At 54.0% G+C, this 23180-nt stretch overlaps 2 protein-coding genes across 19 annotated transcripts in view; one reads left to right on the top strand and one right to left on the bottom strand.

Annotated features, from left to right (window-relative positions):
• Positions 1-13706, bottom strand: part of KCP (kielin cysteine rich BMP regulator) — a 45839-nt gene extending 32133 nt beyond the window's left edge. For 3 of the 14 annotated variants that reach the window (XM_027101970.1, XM_027101974.1, XM_027101972.1), the window contains exon 1: positions 2872-4433. In XM_027101970.1, coding sequence (XP_026957771.1) covers positions 2872-3191 — 320 coding nt within the window. In that variant the 5' untranslated portion in view covers positions 3192-4433. The other 11 variants (XM_027101971.1, XM_027101973.1, XM_027101976.1 and 8 more) reach the window with 8 other exon arrangements.
• IRF5 (interferon regulatory factor 5) lies at positions 12284-22864 on the top strand. Of its 5 annotated transcripts, none has more exons than XM_027101995.1 (9): positions 12284-12382; positions 17054-17259; positions 19227-19416; positions 19840-19904; positions 20394-20427; positions 20605-20847; positions 21071-21463; positions 21553-21671; positions 21979-22864. In XM_027101995.1, exons 2-9 carry the CDS (start codon positions 17065-17067, stop codon positions 22222-22224), a joined length of 1485 nt encoding a protein of 494 aa, XP_026957796.1. In that variant the 5' UTR covers positions 12284-12382; positions 17054-17064; the 3' UTR covers positions 22225-22864. The 5 variants fall into 5 exon arrangements, with proteins under 5 accessions (XP_026957796.1, XP_026957800.1, XP_026957799.1 ...); XM_027101998.1 differs by lacking the exon at positions 12284-12382 and adding an exon at positions 13707-14217 and having other exon boundaries at positions 20653-20847; XM_027101994.1 differs by lacking the exon at positions 12284-12382 and adding an exon at positions 13707-14217.
• Positions 22865-23180: the final 316 nt, after the last annotated feature.

Below are 23180 nucleotides of genomic sequence, written 5' to 3'. Positions count from 1 at the left end.
AGACAGTCTTGCAGGAGTTTGGGCCAAGACTTGCCATGGGGCCTCTGGTCAAGGACCTGATCTCACTCAGCACCATAGCCCCACTCCACAGTTTTGAGACAAGCAAGATCTTAGACAGGGCCTGAGGGAGGGGAAGTGGCAGCTGTTCCTTCCAGGTAGTATGAAGAGAGGGGGTCAGATGGCAAGGGAGTAGAGGCCAGTGGGTCAAAACCACAGCTGGGGCCGTAATGAGGCACCAGATGTCCTGGCACAGAGTAGTGACCTCAAATTCCTATATGTTTGGCTTCTTTTTTTTGGTAACAGCTTTATTGAGATATAATTCACATACCATAAATTCACCTGTTTAAAGAGTATAACTTAATAGTTTGGTATATTCATAGAGTTGTGCAATCATCACTGCAATCAATTTTAAAACATTTTATCATCCAAAAATAAACCCCATACCCTTCAGCATTCGCCCCCTATTTCCCACCACCATCCGTACCCCAGCCCTAGGCGACCACCCATCCACATTTCATATAAGTAATCCTTTGTGTCTGGCTTTTCACTTGGCATAATGTTTTCAAGGTTTATCCACGTTTTACCATGTATCCATGCTTCATTCCTTGTTGCCAAGTAATGTGTATGTACCGAAGTATGTACCATACTTTATCCATTCATCAGCCGATAGAATTTGGGTTGTTTCCACTTTTTGGCTATTATGAATAATGCTGCTGTGAAGATTCATGGGCAAGTTTTTGTGAGGATATATGCTGTAATTTCTCTTGGGTATATTACTGGAAGTGGAATTGCTGCATCATATGGTAATTCTACCTTTAACCTTTTGAAGAACTGTCAAATTGTTTTCCAAAGTGGCTGTACCACTTCACATTCCCACCAGCAACATATGAGGGTTCCAATTTCTCTACTTCCTTGATAACACTTATTATTATCTGATTTTTTTGATTACAGCCATCCTAGTGGTATTTCATTGTGGTTTGATTTGCATTTCCCTAATGACTCATGATGTTGAAAATCTTTACACAAGCTTATTAGTCATTTATGTGTCTTCTCTGGAGAAATGTCTATTCAAGTCCTTTGCCCATTTAAAAAATTGAGTTATTTGTCTTTTTATTATTTTGTTGTAAGTGTTCTTTATATATTCTAGATTCAAGTCACTTATCAGGTATATGACTAGTCAATATTTTTTCCCATACTGTGGGTTATTTTAATTTTTATGGTTTTTTTTTTTGCAGCACAAAAGTTTTTAGTTTTGATAAAGTCCAATCTGTTTTTTTTCGTCGTTGTTGTTGCTTATACTTTCGGCAACATATTTAAGGAATCATTGCCTAGTCTATGTTTAGAAAAATTTAACCCTGTGTTTTCTTATAAGAGTTTTACAGTGTTAGCTCTTACATATAAGATCTTTGAACCATTTTGAGTTACCTTTTGTATACAGAATGAGGTATGGGTCTGTTGTTAGGTGGCCTTATGTTTACAATTGTCACCTTTCTGATGCATTGCACTTTTATCATTATAAAATGTCCCTCTTTATCTTGAGTTACTTTTTTTGTTTTAAAACCTATTTTGTCTGATGACAGCATAGCCCTCCAATTTTCTTATGGTTGCTGTTTGCATGATAAAACTTTTTTCTATTCTTTTAGTTTAAATCTTTTTGTATCTGTAAATCTAAAGTATGTCTGTGGGACTTCCCTGGTGGTCCAGTGGTTAAGCATTCATCTTGCAATGCAGGGGATGCCAGTTTGATCCCTGGTCAGGGAACTGAGATCCCACATGCCGCGGGGCAACTAAGCCCGCACTGCAAAACTAGAGAGAAGCCCACGCACCGCAACTAAGACGTGATGCAGCCACCGAATAAAAATACATAAATAAATATTTTTTTAAAAAATCTAAAGTATGTCTCTTATAGACAGTATCTTGTTGGATTTTGTTTTAATCCATTCACGTTACTAATATAGTTGTATTTGCATTTGCCATTTTACTTGCTTTCTAAGTATATCATTTCCTTTTTGTTCCTCTATTTTGCCTAGACTGCTTTATTTTGCATTAAGTGAATATTTTCTAGTATAACATTTTTATTATTCCTTTAATGAGTTTTTTTTTAAACTGTATTTCTTTTTCTATTTTCTTAGTGGCTACTCTAGGGCTTACCTCTGGACAGTTTACTATACTGTCTTCCTGTCCCATCCGGGTAAGTTGTCCCCAGGAAAGGTCCTGGGCAGAGCGTGTGGGCAGGAAAGTTGCCTGAAGAAGGATGGCCTTGGACGATGGGGCACAGGAGGGAGGACTGAGGCACTGAGATGGCCACAGGGTGGCAGCCCCAGTGATAGAGAGGCTGCAGCTTTTTTTTTTTTTTTTTGCGGTACGCGGGCCTCTCACTGTTGTGGCCTCTCCCGTTGCAGAGCACGGGCTCCGGACGCGCAGGCTCAGCGGCCATGGCTCACGGGCCCAGCCGCTCCGCAGCATGTGGGATCTTCCCGGACCGGGGCACAAACCCGTGTCCCCTGCATCGGCAGGCGGACTCTCAACCACTGCGCCACCAGGGAAGCCCCGAGGCTGCAGCTTTGATGGAGCTTTGTGGGGCTGCACAGTCCTCAGGGTCACCTCAGATTTTATGAGCCAGGACAGATGTCCAGATCCAGGAAAACGCGTGTTCTAAGGTCTGGGCGTGGCTTATTGGTGGTCCTGTGGTCAGGCTCCCCTGGTAATTATCCCTGCTGCTTCATCCTGCACCTGGAATACCTCTCGGTGTAGACCCCGGAGCTGGTCCACAATTCCCCTCAGCCCCCAGGGACCAACAAGTTGTCGGGGCAAGTCTCAGTGGGAATGGTGGCTACCCTCCTTTTCCCCATCAGCTACCACCTGCCTTACCTCCCAGGGTACTCTGAGAGCACGCAGGGGTCCGAGGCCAGGCTCTGCTCCTCCCACCAGGAGGCCCGCTCTGGGGATCCTGGCTGCTGCTCTGCAGACGCGCACACTGTACGAATCAGGGTGACAGGTCCCTTGGTTTCCACCCGGCTGTGCCTCCCCTCCCCTGCAGCACCAACGCCTGACTGAGCCCTGTGAACCCAGCCTATGTCCCTGAGTGGCCCAGCTGGAGAAGGCGGGGCCTGGGGAGCAGGGTGGGGCAGGACGGGAGGCAGCCCGGGAGTAGGTTTCCAGTGTGAGGGAGGAGGAGCAAAGCCTTTCATCCTACAGGACCTGCAGGCTCCCCAGTACCTGATGGCCCACCTTGCCCTGTCCTGCCCAGCCCATGGCCTCTGCTTCTCTTGCTCAGGGTCCTGTGTAGGGCCCCAAAGTGGGTATTCTGGAAATAGTCCTTAAAGGCCTGCAAGGGTGGGGATCCTGGGAAAAAGGATCCACCTCCTTCTTAGTGCCAATAGGAACAGGCCCATTCGCATTCCTTCTGTCACTCATCCATTTTCAAATTTATCATTCATTCATTCATTCATCTAGGAACTCCCACCCTGGAATAGCTGGGACGCCTGGCTGTCCCTGGGTAGAAGCCTGAGGTAACCATGGGCCCAGGGTATGCTCCCAATTTCCCCATGAGAGTCCTCCCTTCCCAGTGGCTCTGCTTTCTCTCCTCTTGCCCCCTGTCCCCACCAACCTCTGCTTTTTTCTGCCCTACTTCATGCCTCAAAGCGGCTGAGCTGGACCTGCATGACACAGGCTCCCTTGATCTCTGGATTCTGGGTGGATTTGGCTAAGGGGAGGCACTGGCAAGAAATAGGAGGGTGGGAGAGTGGAAGCCATAGAGCCCCCAATCTTGCACAGCCACAGGTCCTGGAGGACAGCCACTCTGTGGGTGGTGACAGTTCCCTGCTGATGCTAGGCCTTGGGTGCCTGGAAGTTTCACAGTGGCTTTCGTAATCCTGTTCACATCTCTGCAAATGTTCTAAACTTGCCTCCGTTTAGCTCCACCTGTGTCCTGCCACAACCTTGCCTCACACGCCTCTTACCTAGAGCCACCCACACTGAGGGTAGCTCCTTTTTCTGTGTCCCTGGGGCAGTCAGGGAGCCTGATAGAAATCATCAAACCCCAGAGACAATACTCAACCTCCTGCGAGTGGGAGGAGGTCAGCAGAGGTATAGCAGGACGACCAGGGGAAGAGCCCAGAAGATCCAGGCTGGAGGGAGGGAGAAACGGAGAGGGTAGGGGCCAGGTGCCACCCCTGTCTCTCTGTGATGAACCCGCTCTTTTGCTTTTCTTTTTTAAATTATTTAGAATTTTTATTGAAAACTTACTTAGAGATCTTTAAGGCATATTTATATTATATCGGTCTTTTGCTTGCATTAAAAGGAAACTACAAGCTAAATACATTTGTTAAGTCATTCCTAAAATGTCTTGACATTTAGAATTTGGATCTTCTGAATGGCTTTTAAAATTTTTATTAATTTATTTATTTAATTTATTTTTTTTAAACATCTTCATTGGAGTATAATTGCTTACAATGGTGTGTTAGTTTCTGCTTTATAACAGAGTGAATCAGCTATACATATACATATATCCCCATATCTCCTCCCTCTTGCATCTCCCTCCCACACTCCCTGTCCCACCCCTCTAGGTGGTCACAAAGCAGGAGCTGATCTCCCTTTGCTATGCGGCTGCTTCCCACTAGCTATTTTACATTTGGTAATGTATACATGTCCACGTGACTATCTCACTTTGTCCCAGTTTACCCTTCCCCCTCCCCATGTCCTCAAGTCCATTCTCTACATCTGCGTCTTTATTCCTGTCCTTACCCTAGGTTCTTCAGAACTTTTTTTTTTAGATTCCATACATATGTGTTAGCATACGGTATTTGTTTTTCTCTTTCTGACTTACTTCACTTTGTATGACAGTCTCTACTCTAGGTCCATCCACCTCACTACAAATAACTCAATTTCGTTTCTTTTTATGGCTGAGTAATATTCCATTGTATATATGTGCCACATCTTCTTTATCCATTCATCTGTCGACAGACACTGAGGTTGCTTCCGTGTCCTGGCTATTGTAAATAGTGCTGTAATGAACATTGTGGTACATGACTCTTTTTGAATTATGGTTTTCTCAGGGTATATGCCCAGGAGTGGCATTGCTGGGCTGTATGGTAGTTCTATTTTTAGTTTTTTAAGGAACCTCCATACTGTTCTCCATAGTGGCTGTATCAGTTTACATTCCCACCAACAGTGCAAGAGGGTTCCCTTTTCTCCACACCCTCTCCAGCATTTATTGTTTAAAATTTTTATTTATTTTTAATTCACATACAATGAAATTCACTCTTTTTAGTGTACAGCTGTGAATTTTGGCAAATGCAGAGAGTTGTGTGACTATCACCACAATCAAATCAAGATGCAGAACACTTGCCATCACTTCATGCTGCCGCTTTGTGGTCAGCCCCTCCCCGCAGTCCCACATCCACCCACCCAGCTCTGTTCTCTGACCCTATGCTTTCTCCTGGGCCTGTTCCTGAGGGTGAGACAGCTGGGGAGCGGGCAGCCTCTCTCAGGGGCCACGATCATTCCCTGACTCGTACACGGGCCACATTTTCTATACAGACAACATCCCGGGGCCTGAGCATGAGGAATAAGGCCCCTAGCAGCCAGCTCCCTCTCCTCTCCCAGTGGAGAGCATGTCAGGTGGGAAGCTGGAGGTGGGGGGATAGCCCCAGGGAGCTCTGGGCTGGAGAGTGTGGGATCTGCATGCTTCCCTGGCTCTACCTGCCCCAGGGACTCAGTGAGGACAGCTGGCCATAGTGAGGCTGCCACCCAGAACCACCAGAACACAGGATGTGCTCTGGTGGTGGTGGGGGCTACTGCTATGTTTAAATTAAAATCACTTCTTCTACTGTGTGCCAGGCACTGGGCTAGACCTCACCCCACCCCCGCCACTGCTGAGCAGCAGTTCTTCACTGCTGACAGTACAGTGTTAACCCCTTGTGTAAACAAGGATACTGAGACTCAGAGAGGCCGAATGCCTTACACAAGATCACACAGCTGGGACATGAACCCAGGTCTGTCTGACTCTAAAGTGATCAAATATCACTCATGGTCAGGTTCAAATCCCAGTGTCTTATTTTACTAATTGCTGTGTGCCTTTGGGTAAATTGCCCAACCTTTCTGAACTTCAGTGTTTTCATCTATAAAATGAAGATAACACATATCCCTACCTTGTACAGTTGATGGGAGAATCAAATGTGACTCTGGTGTTTGGTGGAGAGTAGGTTACATGATAAATTCTGTCATGGGTTGAATTGTGTCCCCCCCTCCCCCAGATTCATGTGTTAAAGTACTAACCCCAGTACCTCTGAATGTGACCTTATTTAGAAATAGGGTCTTTGCAGATGTAATTAGTTAAGATGAGGTCATTAGGTGGGCCCTAATCCAGTATGACTGATGTCCTTATGAAAAAAGGGAATTTGGACACAGTGACGTGCACACGAGGACAGCAATGTGTGAAGATGAAGACAGAGATCAGGGTGATGCTTCTTCAAGCCAAGGAGCACCAGAGATAATGCTAAGAGTACAAAGAAGTGAGAGGATAACTCACTCAAGTTTGCAAGGTTAGGAAGTAACTCAGCTCGCTTCTTTGTAAACGGGGATATGTACGAATGATGCCCACGTCACGGTGGCTGCTTGTGACAGTTAAGTGCAATAATGTATGAAAGGTGCTCAGCGGGATCCTGCACGTCTTAGGGGCTCATCAATATCACCTGGTTGTATTTGCGCCTCCAGCCAGCCCAGCCTGTGGCCTGCCCTCTCCAGAACACCACGCCCCGTTCCAACAGGGCCTTCACCAGCCTGGCGGTGCTTCTCCTGGCTCTTCTCCATAGCTTGGGATGGGCTGTCCCTCTGCAAGAGGCCCATGGCCTACTCTCTTTCCTGACCCCCATGGTCCCTGAACTGCAGGAGGACGCAGGATTGAGCACACTTGCTCTCTAGACGGCCGAGTTCCAGGTGGACCCAGGATCCCTGGGCTCACCACCCTCTTGCCCAGTCCTCTCAGGCACTCCCGTGACCTGCTACTGCAAAGCACAGCTTTTGAAGTGAGTCGGGGGGTGACGAGGAAGCCCCCATAAGTTCTTTCCTACCTGAGCAGGTGTCCCTTTCTTCTTCCCATCTCACCCCAACCTCCACCACCGGTGATGGCCCCTGGACAAGCTGTCAGGTCACGTCAGCCTCCCTGCAGCTTTGGAAGTGCTGCTCCAGGAGAAAGGGAGGAGAATAGTCTGAAAGAAATCGGGGAGACTGGTCCTCAGACTGGCACAGATCGGTGGGGACTCTTGGGTCCTGCATGCCCACCAGCACCCTTATGGCCCCAGTCGGCCTGGCACAGGGGGCCTGGGTGGGCATCAGAGCTCCAGCTGGCTCCTGACTTGAAAAACTGTGAAACACAGAGATTCCAGGACACTGGCCTGGTCAGAACTCCCACTGGACTCCCCTCTAGCAAGTCCTGACACCCTCCTTCTCTAGGAGGACCCAAGAGAGCAGAGTGGTCTTACTCTAGGAGCCCCCCGGGGTCCTTCAGCCCTCAGGGCTCTCTGCTTTCTTGACTTTCTGCGCCCAGCATCAGAGGCCACAGAAGCAGCAGAGCAGCCTGGGGGAGCCCCATCTCGGGCCCCCAGGTCTGACTCTTACAGGGTGGTAGCCCTGGCCCAGGGGTACCTGGCTGGCAAGAACCAAACACCTGTTCCCACAGCTCTGTTGGCTCCTGGCCCCCAAGAGCTCCTTCTCCTACCTCTACCACATACGTGATGTCCTCAGGCCACAACCCCCAGCCAGCCCACCCCTTAGGAGGCCAGAGAGGGGCAGCTGGGACATCCCCCTCCCATGGTGAAGTGTTGAGAGGCCATGTGGGACGAATATCATGCCCCCTGCCCCCTCCCATAACCTCACACCTCACTCCAGGCCAGAGAGTGCCTCCTCTGGACTCCCAGAGCCATCCCCAGAGTCCCCTCCCATCCAGGGTGGTTCTGTCATCTTTCCACCATCCTGAGGTCCAGATGTGAGCTGAGACGAGCCCCCCCCCATGCCATTGGGCTGACCCTGCCATCCTGGACACAACTGAGTCTCTCCTCGTTTCCCACCTTAGAGGCACAACAGTCCTGCCCTGGGGGGATCCCGAGCCCTGGTTCTAAGTTGCAGGGGCTTGAGATGAATTGGGCTGATAAGCCATGGGACCCCCTGCATCCCACATCAATGACGGGTGGTCCTCGTGCATCTGGATGGGATCCGCTCCCCGGTGGGGGCACCTATGGACTCTGGGCTTCAACCAAGTCTGTTTGGGACAAGAGAGGACACTGAAGTCCACAGCTGGTTCTTGCAGGACTGGGGTGGCCTCTGTCCCCACAAAGCAGGGGCTCAGTCATTCCCATTGCAGGAGCCCTGGAAGACTGTGGTTTCCAGGTTGGACTTCCTCCTCTTCCTTTTCCGCCTTGTCCAAGTGCTGCATGCTCTCAAGTGACTCCTCCAGACAGGCAGGAAGGATGGAGGCTCTGGCCCCAGCCCCTTCCTTGATAAAGCCCAGTACTGGGGAGGGAAGTGGTTTGAGCAAAACACTGAGCTAAGTAGATTTTAGGAGTGTCTGAATCAGACCAAGGGTAGTTGCGGGGGCAGAGTGGGGAGATGACGATCTGGGCAAGAGGCATCCTGGTGTCGTGGTGGAAGATACAAGTGGGGGAAGAATCAGCAGAAGGACCAATGACGACTGCACTGAGAGGCAGGGCAGGGGCGGGGCAGCGCGGGGTGCAGGAGGATGCTAAGGCATGAGCTAGGAGCGAAATCCCAGGGCATTTATTTACAGTGGATGGTGAGAAACCCAGGCAACAGTGAAACCGCAGGATCTGAGAGTTTAAGTAAAGAAGACATGCAGAGACTGGAGTTTCTGAGGCGTACCTGAGGGTCTCAGGGACGGCTGGAGCTCTGGGTCCAAGGTCCAGAGCAGAATCCGTGGGAAAGGGGGTGGGAGCCAGATTGCAGAGGATTAGGGAGAGGAGAGGGGCTGACCACGAAGGAAAGGGGAAGTAGCATTTGTTCTCAACAGGGTTGAGGGAGCACAGAGCCAGGACCTGGGATGGACAAGGGTGGCTGTGTAGCTTCCTGGGACACAGGCCATTTGAAGAGATAGAGTGCAGATTTGGAAGGGGGTGGGGTGGGATATGAGGTCTAGAGGCGTCTGCGTGACAGTGCTGGCCAAGCGGGGGACTTCCAGCTCACACCTCAGAATGCTCTGAGGAGGCAGCATTTAGTAAGAAAGGGGAAGGAAGCCCCAGCTGTGGCGTCCTGGGCATCGGCAGCAGTGAAGCTGCCACTTTCGCGTGTCATATCATGTGCTTTACAGGCAGGAGCCGGAGTGGCCGTGTAAAACCCTAAGTCAGATCGTGTGGCGCCTCTGCTCTGACTGTGCAACAACCCACGAAGCGCCCCGCCCCCCCCAGTTTTGTTACTGAAGCATTTATTGTCTAGCTCACTCCATAGAATGGGAGCTCCAGGAAGGCAGGGTGTTTAGACAAAGTAGACTTTGGTTTGCCGCTTTCTCCTGGTACGTAGGAGGTGCTCACTGAGCATTTGTTAAACTTAGGCCTCACAGTCCAACTGTGACCGTGATGTTATCATTCTCACCTTACAGGCAGGAAATGGGGCTTCCAAGAGAGTCCGAGGTTTGCTCAAAGTCACACAATTCCCGAGTGGTAGAGCCAGGGTGTGACTCAGCCCTGTTGGAGTCCAGAGCCCAGTGTCTCGCCAGCAAGTTCCTAGAAACAGAAGGACATCTGAGGACCAGGCCAGCCTGGGGAAGCCCGACAGCCCAGACTGAGGGGATGGGTCTCCTGGATGGGAGGTACTGGGGGCAAAGCCAGCTGTCATCTGCCCAGGTCTGTGCTGAGGGGGGCAGGTCCAGAGTTGGGAGGGGGTCTTGTCCAGCTGCCTGCTGGATCTCCACCTACTCTCCCCACCAGTCACCCTGAGCTTCTTTCGGTTCCCTTTGGTGATGTGGCTGCCCCATCCCCATACACAGATGCACACGCGTGGTGGCTTCTACAGGAATCAGGCCTCTCACCACACCCTCAGTCTGATGCCCCGGCCAGGGGAAGTCGGGGCAGGGGCCGTCTCACCACTGGGAATAAGAGGCCTGGATACACGTCTCTGCTGAGGCTCCTGGGGCTGTGGAGGCCGAGTCTCCTCGTTCCCCGTGTACTCCGGCCCCACTGCGGGGAGCCGGGAGGGATCCCATGGGGGTCACCAGCGTAGTCTCACTTCCCCTCTGCTTGTACTTCACCATAAGACAGCATCCAGAAGCAAGGGGACCCTTCGATTTTGGAAGAGCCTGAGTGGTGCTCTCTGTCCTCACCCCTGCCTCCTTATGCCATGTCTATGGCCCAGAGTGGTTCTCGGTTCAGGTTCCCCTGGTCTGGGGAAGGCAGGAGCCAAGCCGAGTGGAGCCCCTGCATAGCCCCTATCCTTGGAGCACCACGCAATGTTGCGATCTCGATAACATCACCTCCCTTGTACCACAGGGAAGGAGAGTCACAGGACCTGCCTAAGGTCGCTGAGCTTGAATGCAGCAGAGTTGGATGCAAGCTCAAGGGCAGTGCCCCTTCTTCTACACACAGCCCCCGAATGGTTCTTGACAAAGATCAGAGACCCTAAGGGTGGGAGGCCTCACCTGAGGACATGGGATCGTGGGGAGGCAGAGTGCAGAATCCTAGTCTCACGCTCCCTTAAGCTGTGTGTGGTGCATCTAACAATAAAAGAAGCCTCCTCTTGACTATTGCTCCAGATATATTTTCTAGTCCAACATAGAATACTTTCTATTAAGCACAACTGACCTCCGATGAAAAAGGTTCGTATTTTGGGGGCAACCATTTTCAAGTAAATAGCAGTTTCACATTTAAAGAAAGAAATAAAAAACAATCTCTCTATCCTCATTTTCTGCATCCACACTTTAAATTTTAAAAATATAAAATAGTGAAAGATTCAGCAGATACAAATAATAAAATACATATAATTATATTCTCTTTTATATTAGGGCTATGCAAGAGTGGGGGAGAGGGAGAGAGATGCAGGAGAGAAGAAAAACAGACAACACATGAAGAGTCATGATTACAGATCAGGGGTAAAGACCAACCTCGGTATTCCTGCAGAGATGGAGAGGGGAGGGGAAGGTCAAAGTTCTGATTCATCAACTAACTAATATGGCTGTATTTGTTAAAAAATACAGGCTCTAAACTTTAAAGTGCAAATAGTGTTTTTTAGAACTTATGTATTTTAGTTTCTACCTAAAATTTAATCAACTGATGTAAATTTCCTTCGTTTAAAAATATTTTAATTAAAAATTACTATAGAAAATAGAAGACAAAAAGACAGGAGTGGTCCCTGAGTAAGCTGATTCCAGTGGGAATCAGACATTAAAATCCTAAGTGAAAACCAGCGAGGACGAGTCTCAGAGGCTGGGAACCCGACCTAGCAAGGGAAGTCAAGGTAAGCTTTCCAAAGGAGGTGATGCTGAGGCAACATTTGAAGACGAGCAGGTGTTCCCAAACGAAGAATGCTCCTGAAGAGGGAACAGGTTGTGTGAAGGTTGAGGCCAGCGAGGAGGCCCACGTGTGGAACCGAAAAGCGTTCAGAACGGCAGACGGGTGTAGTCAAGATAGCGGTGAGTGAAGGGGTGGGACATGCGACCAAGGAGCTGACCCTGAGAGACCCGGAAGGTGATCAGGGAGGGGACCTGGGGAAGGCAGGTGCGAAGGTTGAGAATTAGAAAGGAACAGAGTAGCCTGAGAATCTCTGTCTGCAGGCACGTCGTGGAGGGGTTGTCTGAATCTGGGTGCTAGCGACCCTCGGCTGGGTGCCAGTGACCCTCGGTAGAGTTCGCAGGCTGGCGGGCGAGGGCCGGGGGCTGTCTAACAGTCCGCCCCACCGCGCTGGTACGTGGCTCGGTTGACCGCCAATGTCCGCACCGATCTTGAGCTCCCGGAGGGACAGGCTGGGAAGCTCCCGGGCCCAGCCGAGCACCGCGGCAGGGTGGGGTGGGGGGCTAGGGGTGTCGAACGACTATTTCGCGCTTCCCGATGGCTGAAGGAGCCCAGTACTCACTCAAGGCTACCTCGCCGCCTGGCGTCTCCCCCAGGCCCTGGGCTGCAGGGGGACCAGCCTGGCCCGAGGCTCAGCCCGGCCCCTCGGTCGCTGGGTCTGCGCGGGGACCCCACGGTGGCTTCGCGGGGCAGGGCGGGGCGCTGCCCGCGCACCCAGGCTCGGCGGCCTCGGCCCAGGGGCGGGGGCGGTGATGCGGAAGTGCCGGGAGGGCGGGCGGACAGACAAGCGCGGCTCCGGGAGGGCGCAGCTCGGCCCCACCGCCTGGCCCGTGCTCCCGGGCGCAGCCAAGCGGGCGCACCGCAGACAGGTAGGTCCCGGCTGCCGCGCGCTCCTCTCCGCGCCCGCGGAGCACCCGCTGGCGGCGGGAGGGGGACCGGAGCGGGGCGGGCGCGCGGGAGGGGTCAGCGCCGGCTTCTCCTGGCATCGGAGCTCGGTAAGGGGGGGACGCGGGGGGGTCGCGTAAGGCAGGGCGCGCCCCGCCGTTCTGGCGGCCTCCAAGATGCCTCCTACGTCCTGATTAGCGTGGGGTGCCCCGCACCAGCAGCCTTCGTCCCGAAGGCGCCCGGGGAGCCCGGAGGTGCGGGCGGCGGAGTAGGCACTGCTGCCAGGGGCGCCAGCTCTGCTGCTTCTCTCCCTTCGTCTCGCCACCGCCAAGGATGGGCAGCGCCTGGGCTCCCGGCTTGGGCCATGGGAGGGGCAAGCCCCGATTCCCCCTTTCTGTGCACTCCAATCCCTCTTCCCCTGGCACCTCTCATCCTTTCGAGTAAGAGAATGAGGTTTAAAAAGGTTCATCCTCCCTGGATCTTAAGGCCAATGGCAAGAATTCGGGCAGAGAGTGTGTAGTAAGATGGTGTCAGGCAGAGGCGCCGGCCGTCCTTCGACTCGTGCCCGAGAAAAGAAGGCGCTGACCCTCCTCTAACAGAGAGGAACCACGGGCGTGATACTTCTTAGACTAGTTCCCCCGAACTTAGAAACGAAACAGTTAAGAGTCTAAAAGTGGAAGGAAAGTGAGACCAGCGTGACCGTGATGCGGGATAGGAGATGGTGAACACCTGCGCCGGGGTTGTCTCCGCGACCCCAGAGCCGCCGGATCCGGCACTCGGGATCAGGGGCGAGGGGGACTTTCCCGCCCACGCCGCCACCCTGGGCACATCAGAGCGGGGACGACGGCGGGGGCGCCACCAGCCGGAGAAGCGGTCCGAGAGGCAGACCCTAAGCCAGCGCCCCGGGCGGGGTAGGGGGGTGGTGGTTCTGTGGGCTGGCCCAGGAGGCGCGGGCAAGCCACCCGGGGAGCAGCACCTGCGGGGGCGGTCCAGAGGGCAGGGCCGGGCCTGGGTTCCACGAGCGCCCAGAGCTGGGACGAGTGACCAGGACCAGTAAGGACGAGGGCGGGGCCGATGCAGGAAGCTAGAGCCCCTCGGGAGGGGCACCTGGGCCAGAGCAGAGCTATCGGGCTAGGGCGCTGGGGCTTCCAGCAAGTCAAGAGAAGCCATGGGAAACCACCCTTTTTTACCTAAAGGCCCTATCTTGGGGTTTTCCCCCTGCGCCTTGGTCTTACCCCACCGTGCGCCCCAAATGAAGCCGAGAGAAGCTTCCTTCGCCGCATCAGCTGCCCCAGAGCCTCAGCTATTCTCAGGGTGTGGTCAACTCACCATGAGAGGGCGCGGCTTAAGGTCTTGCCGGGGCAGGGAACCCCTTGCCTTCTCCAGGAGCTTGGTGTGGAGTTTGTGGGGAGACGTCTGAATCAGATAAACTCAGGAGGTGCAAGGGCTTTCTGATCTGCCCACTGTTGGGGGCTGCAGAGCTTCCTCCCCTAGGGGGTCCCTGGTGCCCACAATGTTCCAGGCTCCTCTGGTGGCTGGCTCCTGGGACTTCAGGAGATGTGGGGCCTCGCCCCCTCAGGAGGAGCTCCTGGGCTGCCCCTTCACCTCTGGGGGCTTCCTCGGGTCCTCAGCAGGCCACACCTCCTTTGATGTTCCCATGGAAGCTGATGCATGCACTTCCGCCTTTCCCCTCTTCCGGTGCTCAAATCCACAAGGCTAGGTCTGAGGGCTGCAGACCGGCTCAGCTGTCAAGGATCAGGGCAGACCCCCTGACTAGCCTGCCCTCTGATGGAAAATCAAGTCCTCTTCCCAGCAGCAGGTAGGGGGTGTAGGATGGAATTTCTCAGGGCTGTGCTATAGCTTCTGGGACACCCTGGGAATCTGGGTGGCGGCTTCTATGTGGAGGGAAAGTAGGGATGGAGCACAAAGGCACCGAAATTCGGAACTCCTGGCATTGGGATAGTCTGAATCAGATCTAAGCCTGTCTCCCTATGGGAGGAAGCCACCTTGGGGAGCTGATGCTGAGCCTGGTCCTGGTGCACCTGGAGGCAGGCAAACTCCCTGTGGCTGAAGACCCTTCTGTGGCATGCTGGACAGACCCTCTCTTGGCCCTGGTCAGACTTGTCATGGGAGGCTCTCTCCACAGCCCCTCCCTGTACTGCTTGAAGGGGTTGCACCTTACTGTCAAGAGGTCAGTGTTATAATTTCAACATCTTTGTGTTGAAAAGCAGTGTTGTTCCAGGCCAGGCAGTGTTCCTCGCCCTGATTTCCTCCTTGCCCTGGGCAGAGGACTCGACCTTTCTGGCCTCCCAACTGCACCACCACCTATGGCACAGCTGCGGGCTGACCATGTGTGTGGGTCATCAGGAAAGCTTGCCTTGTCCTCTGTGTCAACAGAGCTTTCCTCTGTCTACCTTCTCTTAGCCAGAATGGCCTGCTACTGGTGACTGCCACCCTTCTATTCTAGGACCCTGGCCTTTGGGAGGGTGGGGATGCTACAAATACATATTGGGTGAAGCTCTCCAGTGCTGTGAACCACACAATGTACAATGACTGCCAGTGGGCTTGGGGGTTGGGGGATGGGCTACAAGGTGAGAGATTGAGAATTTGGTCTGGGGGACCCAAATGTGATTCTCTCCACATCCCTTCCCTCCCCCAGCTCACAGTGAGTCAGGTTTCCGAGTTGTCCGGTCTGGCCACTTTCATTTCCCTTGGGGCTGGGTGGAGGCTAGTGCAGAAAAGGGAACCGAGCCACCCATCTTCTGAAGCCTGGGGGCAGGGCTGGACGCTCTCCTGCCTTCCCTGTCCCGGCCCAGCGCTGGGCACTGCTCTGAGGAGAGGCCTGCAGCTGAGACCCCTTAGCGACGTCGAGGTGGCACTTAGCTGCCACAACCCAACAAGGTACTGGGGCAGGCCTGGGAGGATGGGGGGGGTGTGTGTGTGTGTGTGTCCCAGTGCAGGCCAGGAAGCCCGCCAGGGCTTGTGTACTCCCAGAAGCCGTTGCTCCCAGCAGCAGTCCGGCCTGTGGTTGGGTGGCTTTAGCTGTTAGGAAGTTCTTCAACCTGGGTCTAGTCTGTCTCAGTGGAGGCTGTCCGGGTGTTGACTTCAACCCTAGTCTCTTTGTCACATGGTGGTACCTCTCATTCCCACCCCACTGAGTGTTCACTTCACCTACCCAGATATCCCATTTCCTTCAGTCATTCCTTCCCTGACAGGCCTGCCTCCCTGAGACCCTCACCTGCAACACAGCCCTGCAGCCTTCCTCTCGGGTCTGGTTTCACCCTTGAGTCAGAGGAGGATCCTGGGGAGAGCAGGGCTGGTTGTGGGGCGGGGGTGGAGGGAATAAACAGCTGGAGGACAGATGCTTCCAACATCTGGTTGGTATTTCTTAAGTCCTATTTTGGTCCACTGAATGGCCGGGTGTCCGGGAGGGGGGCGAGTGGTGAGGAAGAAGAGCAGGAGGCACTCCTGGCCTCGAAGAGGTTTTGCCCCCCCCCCACCTGGAAGGTGAACGAGATGGGGAAGAGGCAGTGCGAGGCTGAGTAAGAGCCCCAAACCACTCATCTCAATGGAGAAGAGTTCAGGACCGCCCATGGCACTCTGGAGAGGGGCATGTGAGTGCTGGGGGGCCCACCCCAGAGGCCAAGTGTGGGCACCCTTGTTCCAGGAAGCACAGCTTCTGGAAAAGACCCTGGCCCACCCCATCCTCATCGCTACCACTCCCTCTCCATTACTTGTGGAGCATCTTCTGCGAGGGACAGTGGTACCAAGGAAGTGGGAGAGGAGCATGGTGCCGGGGCAGTGTGTGCCCTCTTACACACACGCTTGCACACCCATCTAACTCACATGTGCTCAGAAACTAGAGCCCCGGGTGGGAGGCAGCCTGATTTCTCATCGTGGCTCAGCTCTTTGTTCCTTCCTTGACCAGAGACAGAGTCCCCTCTGAGTCTCAGGACGGGGGCCTATGATGGCTTGGTCCTTTCTGTCTCTGACCCTGGCTCACAGGTTCCACCTTTGTCTTAGCCGGGTTTCCTAGAAGGTGGTTTGGTGAGGGGTTCTCTGGAGGAGAGGGAGGGAGCAGGGGTGAGGCAGGAAGAAATCTAAGCAAGGATGTGGCCTCAGCTGGAGCCCGGCTTCAGCCCGAGCCCTTGAGGAGCCTGGAGCACACATTTGCTCCACCTGAAGCCAGGCCACCAGCCTTCCGTTCCCGTGTGTCAGTCACCCACTGGCTGCGGGCTGTCCCCCCAGAGTGGAGGTGTGGGCCCGGCCTGGGAGTGAGGTAGCGAGGGTGGCTCTGTGCTGTGCCGGCCTCACAGCAGCGGGGGAATTGATGCCCTGCCTGGCACGGGGCGTCCCGGTGGGGCACCCACAGCATCCACTAGAGCTGTACACCCCCTCCTTCCTTCCCCCCAAACACAAAGCCCACATGCAGGGACCCTGTGACAGGAAAGCTGGTGGCTGGAGAGGAGAACTGACTTGAGCACCTGGATGGACGGCAGTGACTCCGGCCGCCCGTGCTGGAGGAAGGGAAAGCCCTAACGGCCCAGCCCATGCCTCGGCCCCCCCCCCCCCGCCCCCGAGCACCCACACGTCCCCTGCTGCAGGGAACGGCCAGCTGACGTGCTGATGTGCTCCCCCTCTGCTCTCTCTGGCAGACGCCTTTGCCATGAACCAGCCTGCCCCCGCTGCCCTTCCTCCGCCCCGCCGCGTAAGGCTGAAGCCCTGGCTGGTGGCCCAGGTGAACAGCTGCCAGTACCCAGGGCTTCAGTGGGTCAATGGGGAAAAGAAATGCTTCTATATCCCCTGGCGCCATGCCACGCGGCATGGCCCCAGCCAGGATGGGGATAACACCATCTTCAAGGTAAGCCCTGGACAGGCGTACCGCCTGGACCTCTGAGGCCCCCCTCCCTAGAAGAGAACTCCCTCTACATCTCAGACTGGCCACTCTCCTAGCTGCCTTGCTGCGGGTGACCCCAGGCCTGGGCTAAGGGGCCGCAGGCATCATCACAGTGCACATCTTTCTAACCTGATCCCCAGAGCAAGGTGAGGACTGAGGGACCCCCCAGGAGACCTTCCAGTAACTCTTTCTCTTCCTCCTTGTTCTTGTGTCATTTTCATCACACGTGAGTGCCTTCCAGGGTGCACGTTTGGTGTACACAGACGCTAAAAGAACACCACAGAATTCCCCCTTAATCTTAATACTAGGAGGTAACTACTGTGAATATTTTTTGCTTACATTTCCAGTTTTCTGCATGTGTGTGTATATGAAGTGCAAACATGGAATCAAACCATAGATTCTATTTTATAACCTGTATTTTTCACCCAACATCAGGACTAGCTTTCCTCTCCAACAAATGCCACAGCACCTTTAGTGACCACTGAATGTTCCACTGGAGGGGTCAGCACACTTTAGTCACCCAGTCCCAGTCTTTGGACGCCTCAGGTGGCTTTCAGGGTCTCTTGTGTTGAAGACCACATTGCCATGGACGCCCTCTAAACTCTTACCCATGGTACATCTTAAATGATTTTCTTTGGGGTTAGTTCCTCATTAAACGTTTCTGGGTCAAAGGGAATGCTTCGTTTTAAAGCTTTGGCTATGTATTTCTTAGTCTTTGCCTTTGGTATTTACCTTTTCAAGGTTCCTTTCAAATCCATTTCTTATTTTTGAATAGGTAACACGGTCATACAATTCAACATTTAAGAAGTGCAAAATGTCTCCCTTATGGGAGACTGTCCCCCAGGCACCCAACCCCCTCCTTTGGGGCAATTAGTATTATCAGTTTCTTGTTTATCCTTCCTGAGAGATTTTTGTGCATATACAAGCAAATGTATACCTATGCTTTCCCCAACTTTTGACAAAAATGGTAGATGTTTACATACTCTTCTGTACCTCATTTCTTGAAGATTACAACATGTTAGTGTATCAAAACCTCCCTGTTTTTGTTTTGTTTTTCTTGCTGCCCAGTATTCCATTCTATGGGTTGGCCATAATTTAACCAGCTCCCATTAATGGACATTTAGATTATTTGGGGTCTTTTTCTTTTGTAAACAGAGCCGCAGTGAATAACCTCGTACGTGCAAACTTTTGTGCGGATGCTTCTGCATCCGTAGGATAAATTCCCAGAAGCCAAATTGCTGGGTTAAAGGGCAGAAACATTTGTAATCTTGATATCAACCAAACTGCCCTCCAAAATAATAATACCAGGAGTTCCCTGGTGGTCTGTAGTGGTTAAGATTTGGTACTTTCACTGCCACCGCCCGGGTTCAATCCCTGGTCAGGGAACTGAGATCCCGCAAGCCGTGCAGCGGGGCCAAAAAATAATAATAATTATGATAATTATAATAATACCAACAGCTGAAGTGTACGGAGTCCGTCCCAAGTGCAGACACAATTCAGAGAGTTTATGTGCATTAGCCCTGAGTCTTCACCGCCACACTGCAAGGTAGGCACTGTGTTGGGGAGATCAAAGCAAAGAGAGGCAAAGTAACCCGCCCTGGCACACAGCGGGCGGTGGCAGATTCCGGATTCAGTTCTGCTCCAGATCCCATGCTCTTATCCACCATGTTACCCCATCCTCCTCAGAGACTGTACCTATTTGCCACCTTAGGACCAGTGAGTACAATGCCCTTCAAAGCACCTAGATTTCCTTTCGCTTGTTGGAGCCCCAAGGGACTGGCGTCCTATCTCCCACCTTGCAAACGGACACTTGGGCTCCACCAGTGTGTCGCTGAAGGTTTCACCGCACAGCAGCGACTCCCACTGGCCAGGAGGGGCTTTTGTGAGGGGTGAGGTTCTCTGTGGTCGCCTGTCTTGTCTTCCTGACCTAGGCCTGGGCCAAGGAGACAGGAAAGTACACCGAGGGGGTGGACGAGGCCGATCCGGCCAAGTGGAAGGCCAACCTGCGCTGTGCCCTTAACAAGAGCCGTGACTTTCGCCTCATCTATGATGGGCCCCGGGACATGCCGCCTCAGCCCTACAAGATCTATGAGGTCTGCTCCAATGGCCCCACTCCTGCAGGTATCCTGTCTGGCCCTGTGTGGGACACCTGGGAGGCTATGCAGGAAGGGCCAGGGGCCCCTCCAACGAGCAGTGGTCGGGGCATGCTGCTAGGTCATAACATCCAGGGCTCCCAGGAGTGGATCATTTGTGAGGCCAGGAATGGCTTGGCATGGACCAGGCCCCCAGGTTTGTCTTCCTCAACCCATCCTGGTTCTTGGCTCTTGGCTCCAGTGAATGTAGGTCGGGTGGCCCAGGGAGCAGAGTGCCGTGGGGTCAGGGGCATCCCTAGTGATTGCTGATGGCTGTGCGGCCCTTCACTCACTCTGTTTGGGCAGCTCTGGGCAGGGGGAGAAGCCACAGCAGGAGCTGCCACATGGAGCCCTGGTGGCCTTCCTCCTCCTCCCCCACTGAACTCCTTCTTTTCTCTCCCTCACTCTGCAGAGTCACAGCCCAGTGAGGATTACACTCTCGGTACAGGAGAGGAGGAGGAGGAGGAAGAGGAAGAGGTGAGCTCCGGGGCCGCTCTTCGCAGCGTCTGCCTGTGCTGAAGCAGTGGGCCTTGCTAGGGTGTTTCTGCTGTCCTACTCTGCTGTAGGATGGAGCAGTTCCATTCCTCTGGAGCCCTGCTGCTGTTTCTGCAGCTCTTCTCTGAGTTTCTTCTCTCGGGATTCTGGAGACAGGAACAAAGTCACCACCTTGAACCTCCCTGGGACTTTGTTGGTATAAAGCATGCTCACACATGGTCTTGCCCTCAGCAGTTGGGGCTTAGTAGTTATTACCACCTGCAGAAGGCAGAAACTGGGGCACTGAGAGCCTACTGACGTGCCTGGGATGGCCGAGCTGGGCCTGGAGGCAGGTTCTGGCCTCGCCTAAGCGGAAGACCAGGGAATTGCCTTGTGGGTCTCATTCTTTAGCATCAGATCAATTTAATAACCTGTCCTCCCTTCTCTCTCTCTGACCTCCTCCCTCCTCCTTTGCCTGTGTCTTCCTTTCAGCTCCAGAGGATGTTACCAAGCCTGAGCCTCACAGGTGGGGCTGGGAGGCGGTGTGGTTGGGGGTTTAGTATAAGGAGGAGCTGCAGGTACCACGGGTACCTGGGAGGGGGCTGAAGGGAGGCTGGGGGCGGCCCAGGGCTGGGAGTAGGTGGGCCTGGGAGGCAGCTCCTGGAAGTGGCATTGAAGTTTTGTCCGCCGCCACCTTCCGTAGAAGCAGTGCAGCCCGGTCCCCCCATGGCACCCTATTCTTTCTCCAAAGAGGATGTCAAGTGGCCACCCACTCTCCAGCCGCCTGTGGTGCTGGGTCCCCCTGCCCCTGGCAACCCTGCTGACTATGGGGAGCTGCTTTCTGAGGTCCTGCCAAACCCACAGCCTGGGACCCTGGCTGCCAGCCTGCCCCCCACAGGCGAACAACTCCTGCCCGACCTGCTGATCAGCCCTCACATGCTGCCTCGTAAGCACCCTGGGGGGGCTGGGCCGGGAAAAGCAGCGCTGGGAACGTGGAGGATGACGAGAACAAAAACGCTCACACCAGTCCCTGCTTGGGTGGAGGAAGGAAGTGGGAGAGCTGAAGATGGCCTGGCCATGGGGCAGAGAGGGCAGAGAAAGTCAGTGGGCTGTGGAATGGGGAGGCGTGGGGCTCACGGGTGGGGCGGGGCTGCCCCTCTGCCCTACAGTGACTGACCTGGAGATCAAGTTCCAGTACCGGGGGAGGCCACCCCGGGCCCTCACCATCAGCAACCCCCATGGCTGCCGGCTCTTCTACAGCCAGCTGGAGGCCACCCAGGAGCAGGTGGAGCTCTTTGGCCCTGTGAGTCTAGAACAAGTACGCTTCCCCAGCCCCGAGGACATCCCCAGCGACAAGCAGCGCTTTTATACCAACCAGCTGCTGGATGTCCTGGACCGCGGGCTCATCCTCCAGCTACAAGGCCAGGATCTGTATGCCATCCGCCTGTGCCAGTGCAAGGTGTTCTGGAGTGGGCCCTGCGCCTCAGCCCATGGCTCACACCCCAACCCCATCCAGCGGGAGGTCAAGACCAAGCTCTTCAGCCTGGAGCATTTTCTCAATGGTGAGGGCCCCATGTCGTGTTCCTCTTGGTCTCCTTTCATCCAGGGGCATGGTGCCAGCCTCTGATTAAGGGTCTCAATCTCAATGCAGAGCTCATCCTGTTCCAGAAGGGCCAGACCAACACCCCACCACCGTTTGAGATCTTCTTCTGCTTTGGGGAGGAGTGGCCTGATCGCAAACCCCGAGAGAAGAAGCTCATCACTGTACAGGTATACTCCCACCCCCCACCCCCCAACTCTGCTTTGGTTTGAATATTGGGGAATCCTGGGGCTAGGCCCTTGCCCCACCCAGGGTGGAGGCGCAGGGCCCTCTGGGTGGTGTGAACTCAGTGGTCAGAGTTAATCAAGGATCAGTGCTGCCCACACATAAGCAGCCTTTTTATGAAGTAGAAGTTGGTGCCCCGTCTTCCTGGTGGATGCAGCCCACCACCTGACCCCTGGAGGACGCCTTCATGCACAGCTGGGTTGGACAGCCCTGCCAAGGTTCTCCCTGTCCTTTCTCCTCTTTGCCCCCCAGGTGGTGCCTGTAGCAGCTCGGCTGCTGCTGGAGATGTTCTCAGGGGAGCTTTCTTGGTCGGCTGATAGCATCCGGCTACAGATCTCAAACCCAGACCTCAAAGACCGCATGGTAGAACAGTTCAAGGAGCTCCATCACATCTGGCAGTCCCAGCAGCAGCTGCAGCCTGTGGCCCAAGCCCCTCCTGTGGCAGGCCTCAGTGCTGGCCAGGGGCCCTGGCCCATGCACCCAGTCGGCATGCAGTAATGCGGCTGCAGACAGTGAGTGGCCCAGGCTTCCAGGGTGGCTGTGCAGACTGATGTGGAGGTGCGATGGCCTCAGTGGGCACCTGGTGGGCGGCAGGGTCCTATCTTTGGGTTCTCTGGAAGTGGATCTGGGTCACGAAGAAGAGGGAAAAGAGGCCCGAGTTCCAGGTTCTCCTTAGAAGCTGACGGAAACTGGAAGCCAATTTTGCTTTGAGGACTCTGTCTTCCTGGATATGCCTCTCCTGGGCTGGGTGGGGGAACTGGGGGAACTGAGCCATCGGCACCAGTGAGGAGGGAAAGAACTCCTCCTGGCTCCAGGGGGCCTAGTTGTACAGAGGGAGTTGCCCCAGAGTGACCCATACTTGTGGTTGCCCCCATTTCTTCTGGCAAAAAGAGCCAAGTGCTGTGGCTCAGGTCTCCCTGGCAGGTCCTCTGCAGGGCATGGACTGGATATTGGGGTTCCCTAGCTTGAGCCCCACTTCCTCATCTTTCTTCCTCCAGAGACAGAGATGAGCACTTACGTATTACACCAGATACTTAAGGCTGGCAGCTACCTCCCTTCAGAGTCTAAGATCCTGGGGTAGAAAGTGGAATTTTACGTATTTTTGGATTAATAAATATTAAAAAAGAGACTCAGCTATTATTTTCCAGTACCGGTTGTTCCCATGCTATTCTACTAGACCGTATGTCTCATACCAGCTGGCCCTCTTTCGCCCAGCACCTGCCCCCCTGCTCTGGGGCCGCCAACACAGGGAGGGCTTGCCTTCCAGGCTGATGAGTCAGCAGGGCCTTCATAAGCACTCAGCTGGCTGGCTTTGCTTTCCAGGAGGAAGCCGGCTGAAGCAAGGGCGTGGACTTTTAAATGTGTGCAGAATCTAAAATCCTGTCCAAATCAATTCCCGTAAGAAATGGTGAAAAAGGAAGGGCTGGATTTCAACTAGGGACCATTACAATCTG

Source organism: Aethalodelphis obliquidens, unplaced genomic scaffold, assembly GCF_003676395.1.
Source record: "Aethalodelphis obliquidens isolate GAN/ISIS:26980383/991018 unplaced genomic scaffold, ASM367639v1 scaffold5, whole genome shotgun sequence".
NCBI classification, from domain to species: Eukaryota; Metazoa; Chordata; class Mammalia; order Artiodactyla; family Delphinidae; genus Aethalodelphis; species Aethalodelphis obliquidens.
Note: the sequence above shows the minus strand (reverse complement) of the source record. Positions and strands in the feature narration are given on the sequence as shown.

Bases quoted from the DNA above. Each gene is read 5' to 3' on its own strand.
- IRF5 (XM_027101994.1), top strand. From the start codon at position 14,187: ATGGAAAATCAAGTCCTCTTCCCAGCAGCAG. The intron at 14,218-17,053 runs GTAGGGGGTGTA...TCTCTCTGGCAG, and splicing joins AGTCCTCTTCCCAGCAGCAG to ACGCCTTTGCCATGAACCAG. The intron at 21,672-21,978 runs GTATACTCCCAC...TTTGCCCCCCAG, and splicing joins AGAAGCTCATCACTGTACAG to GTGGTGCCTGTAGCAGCTCG.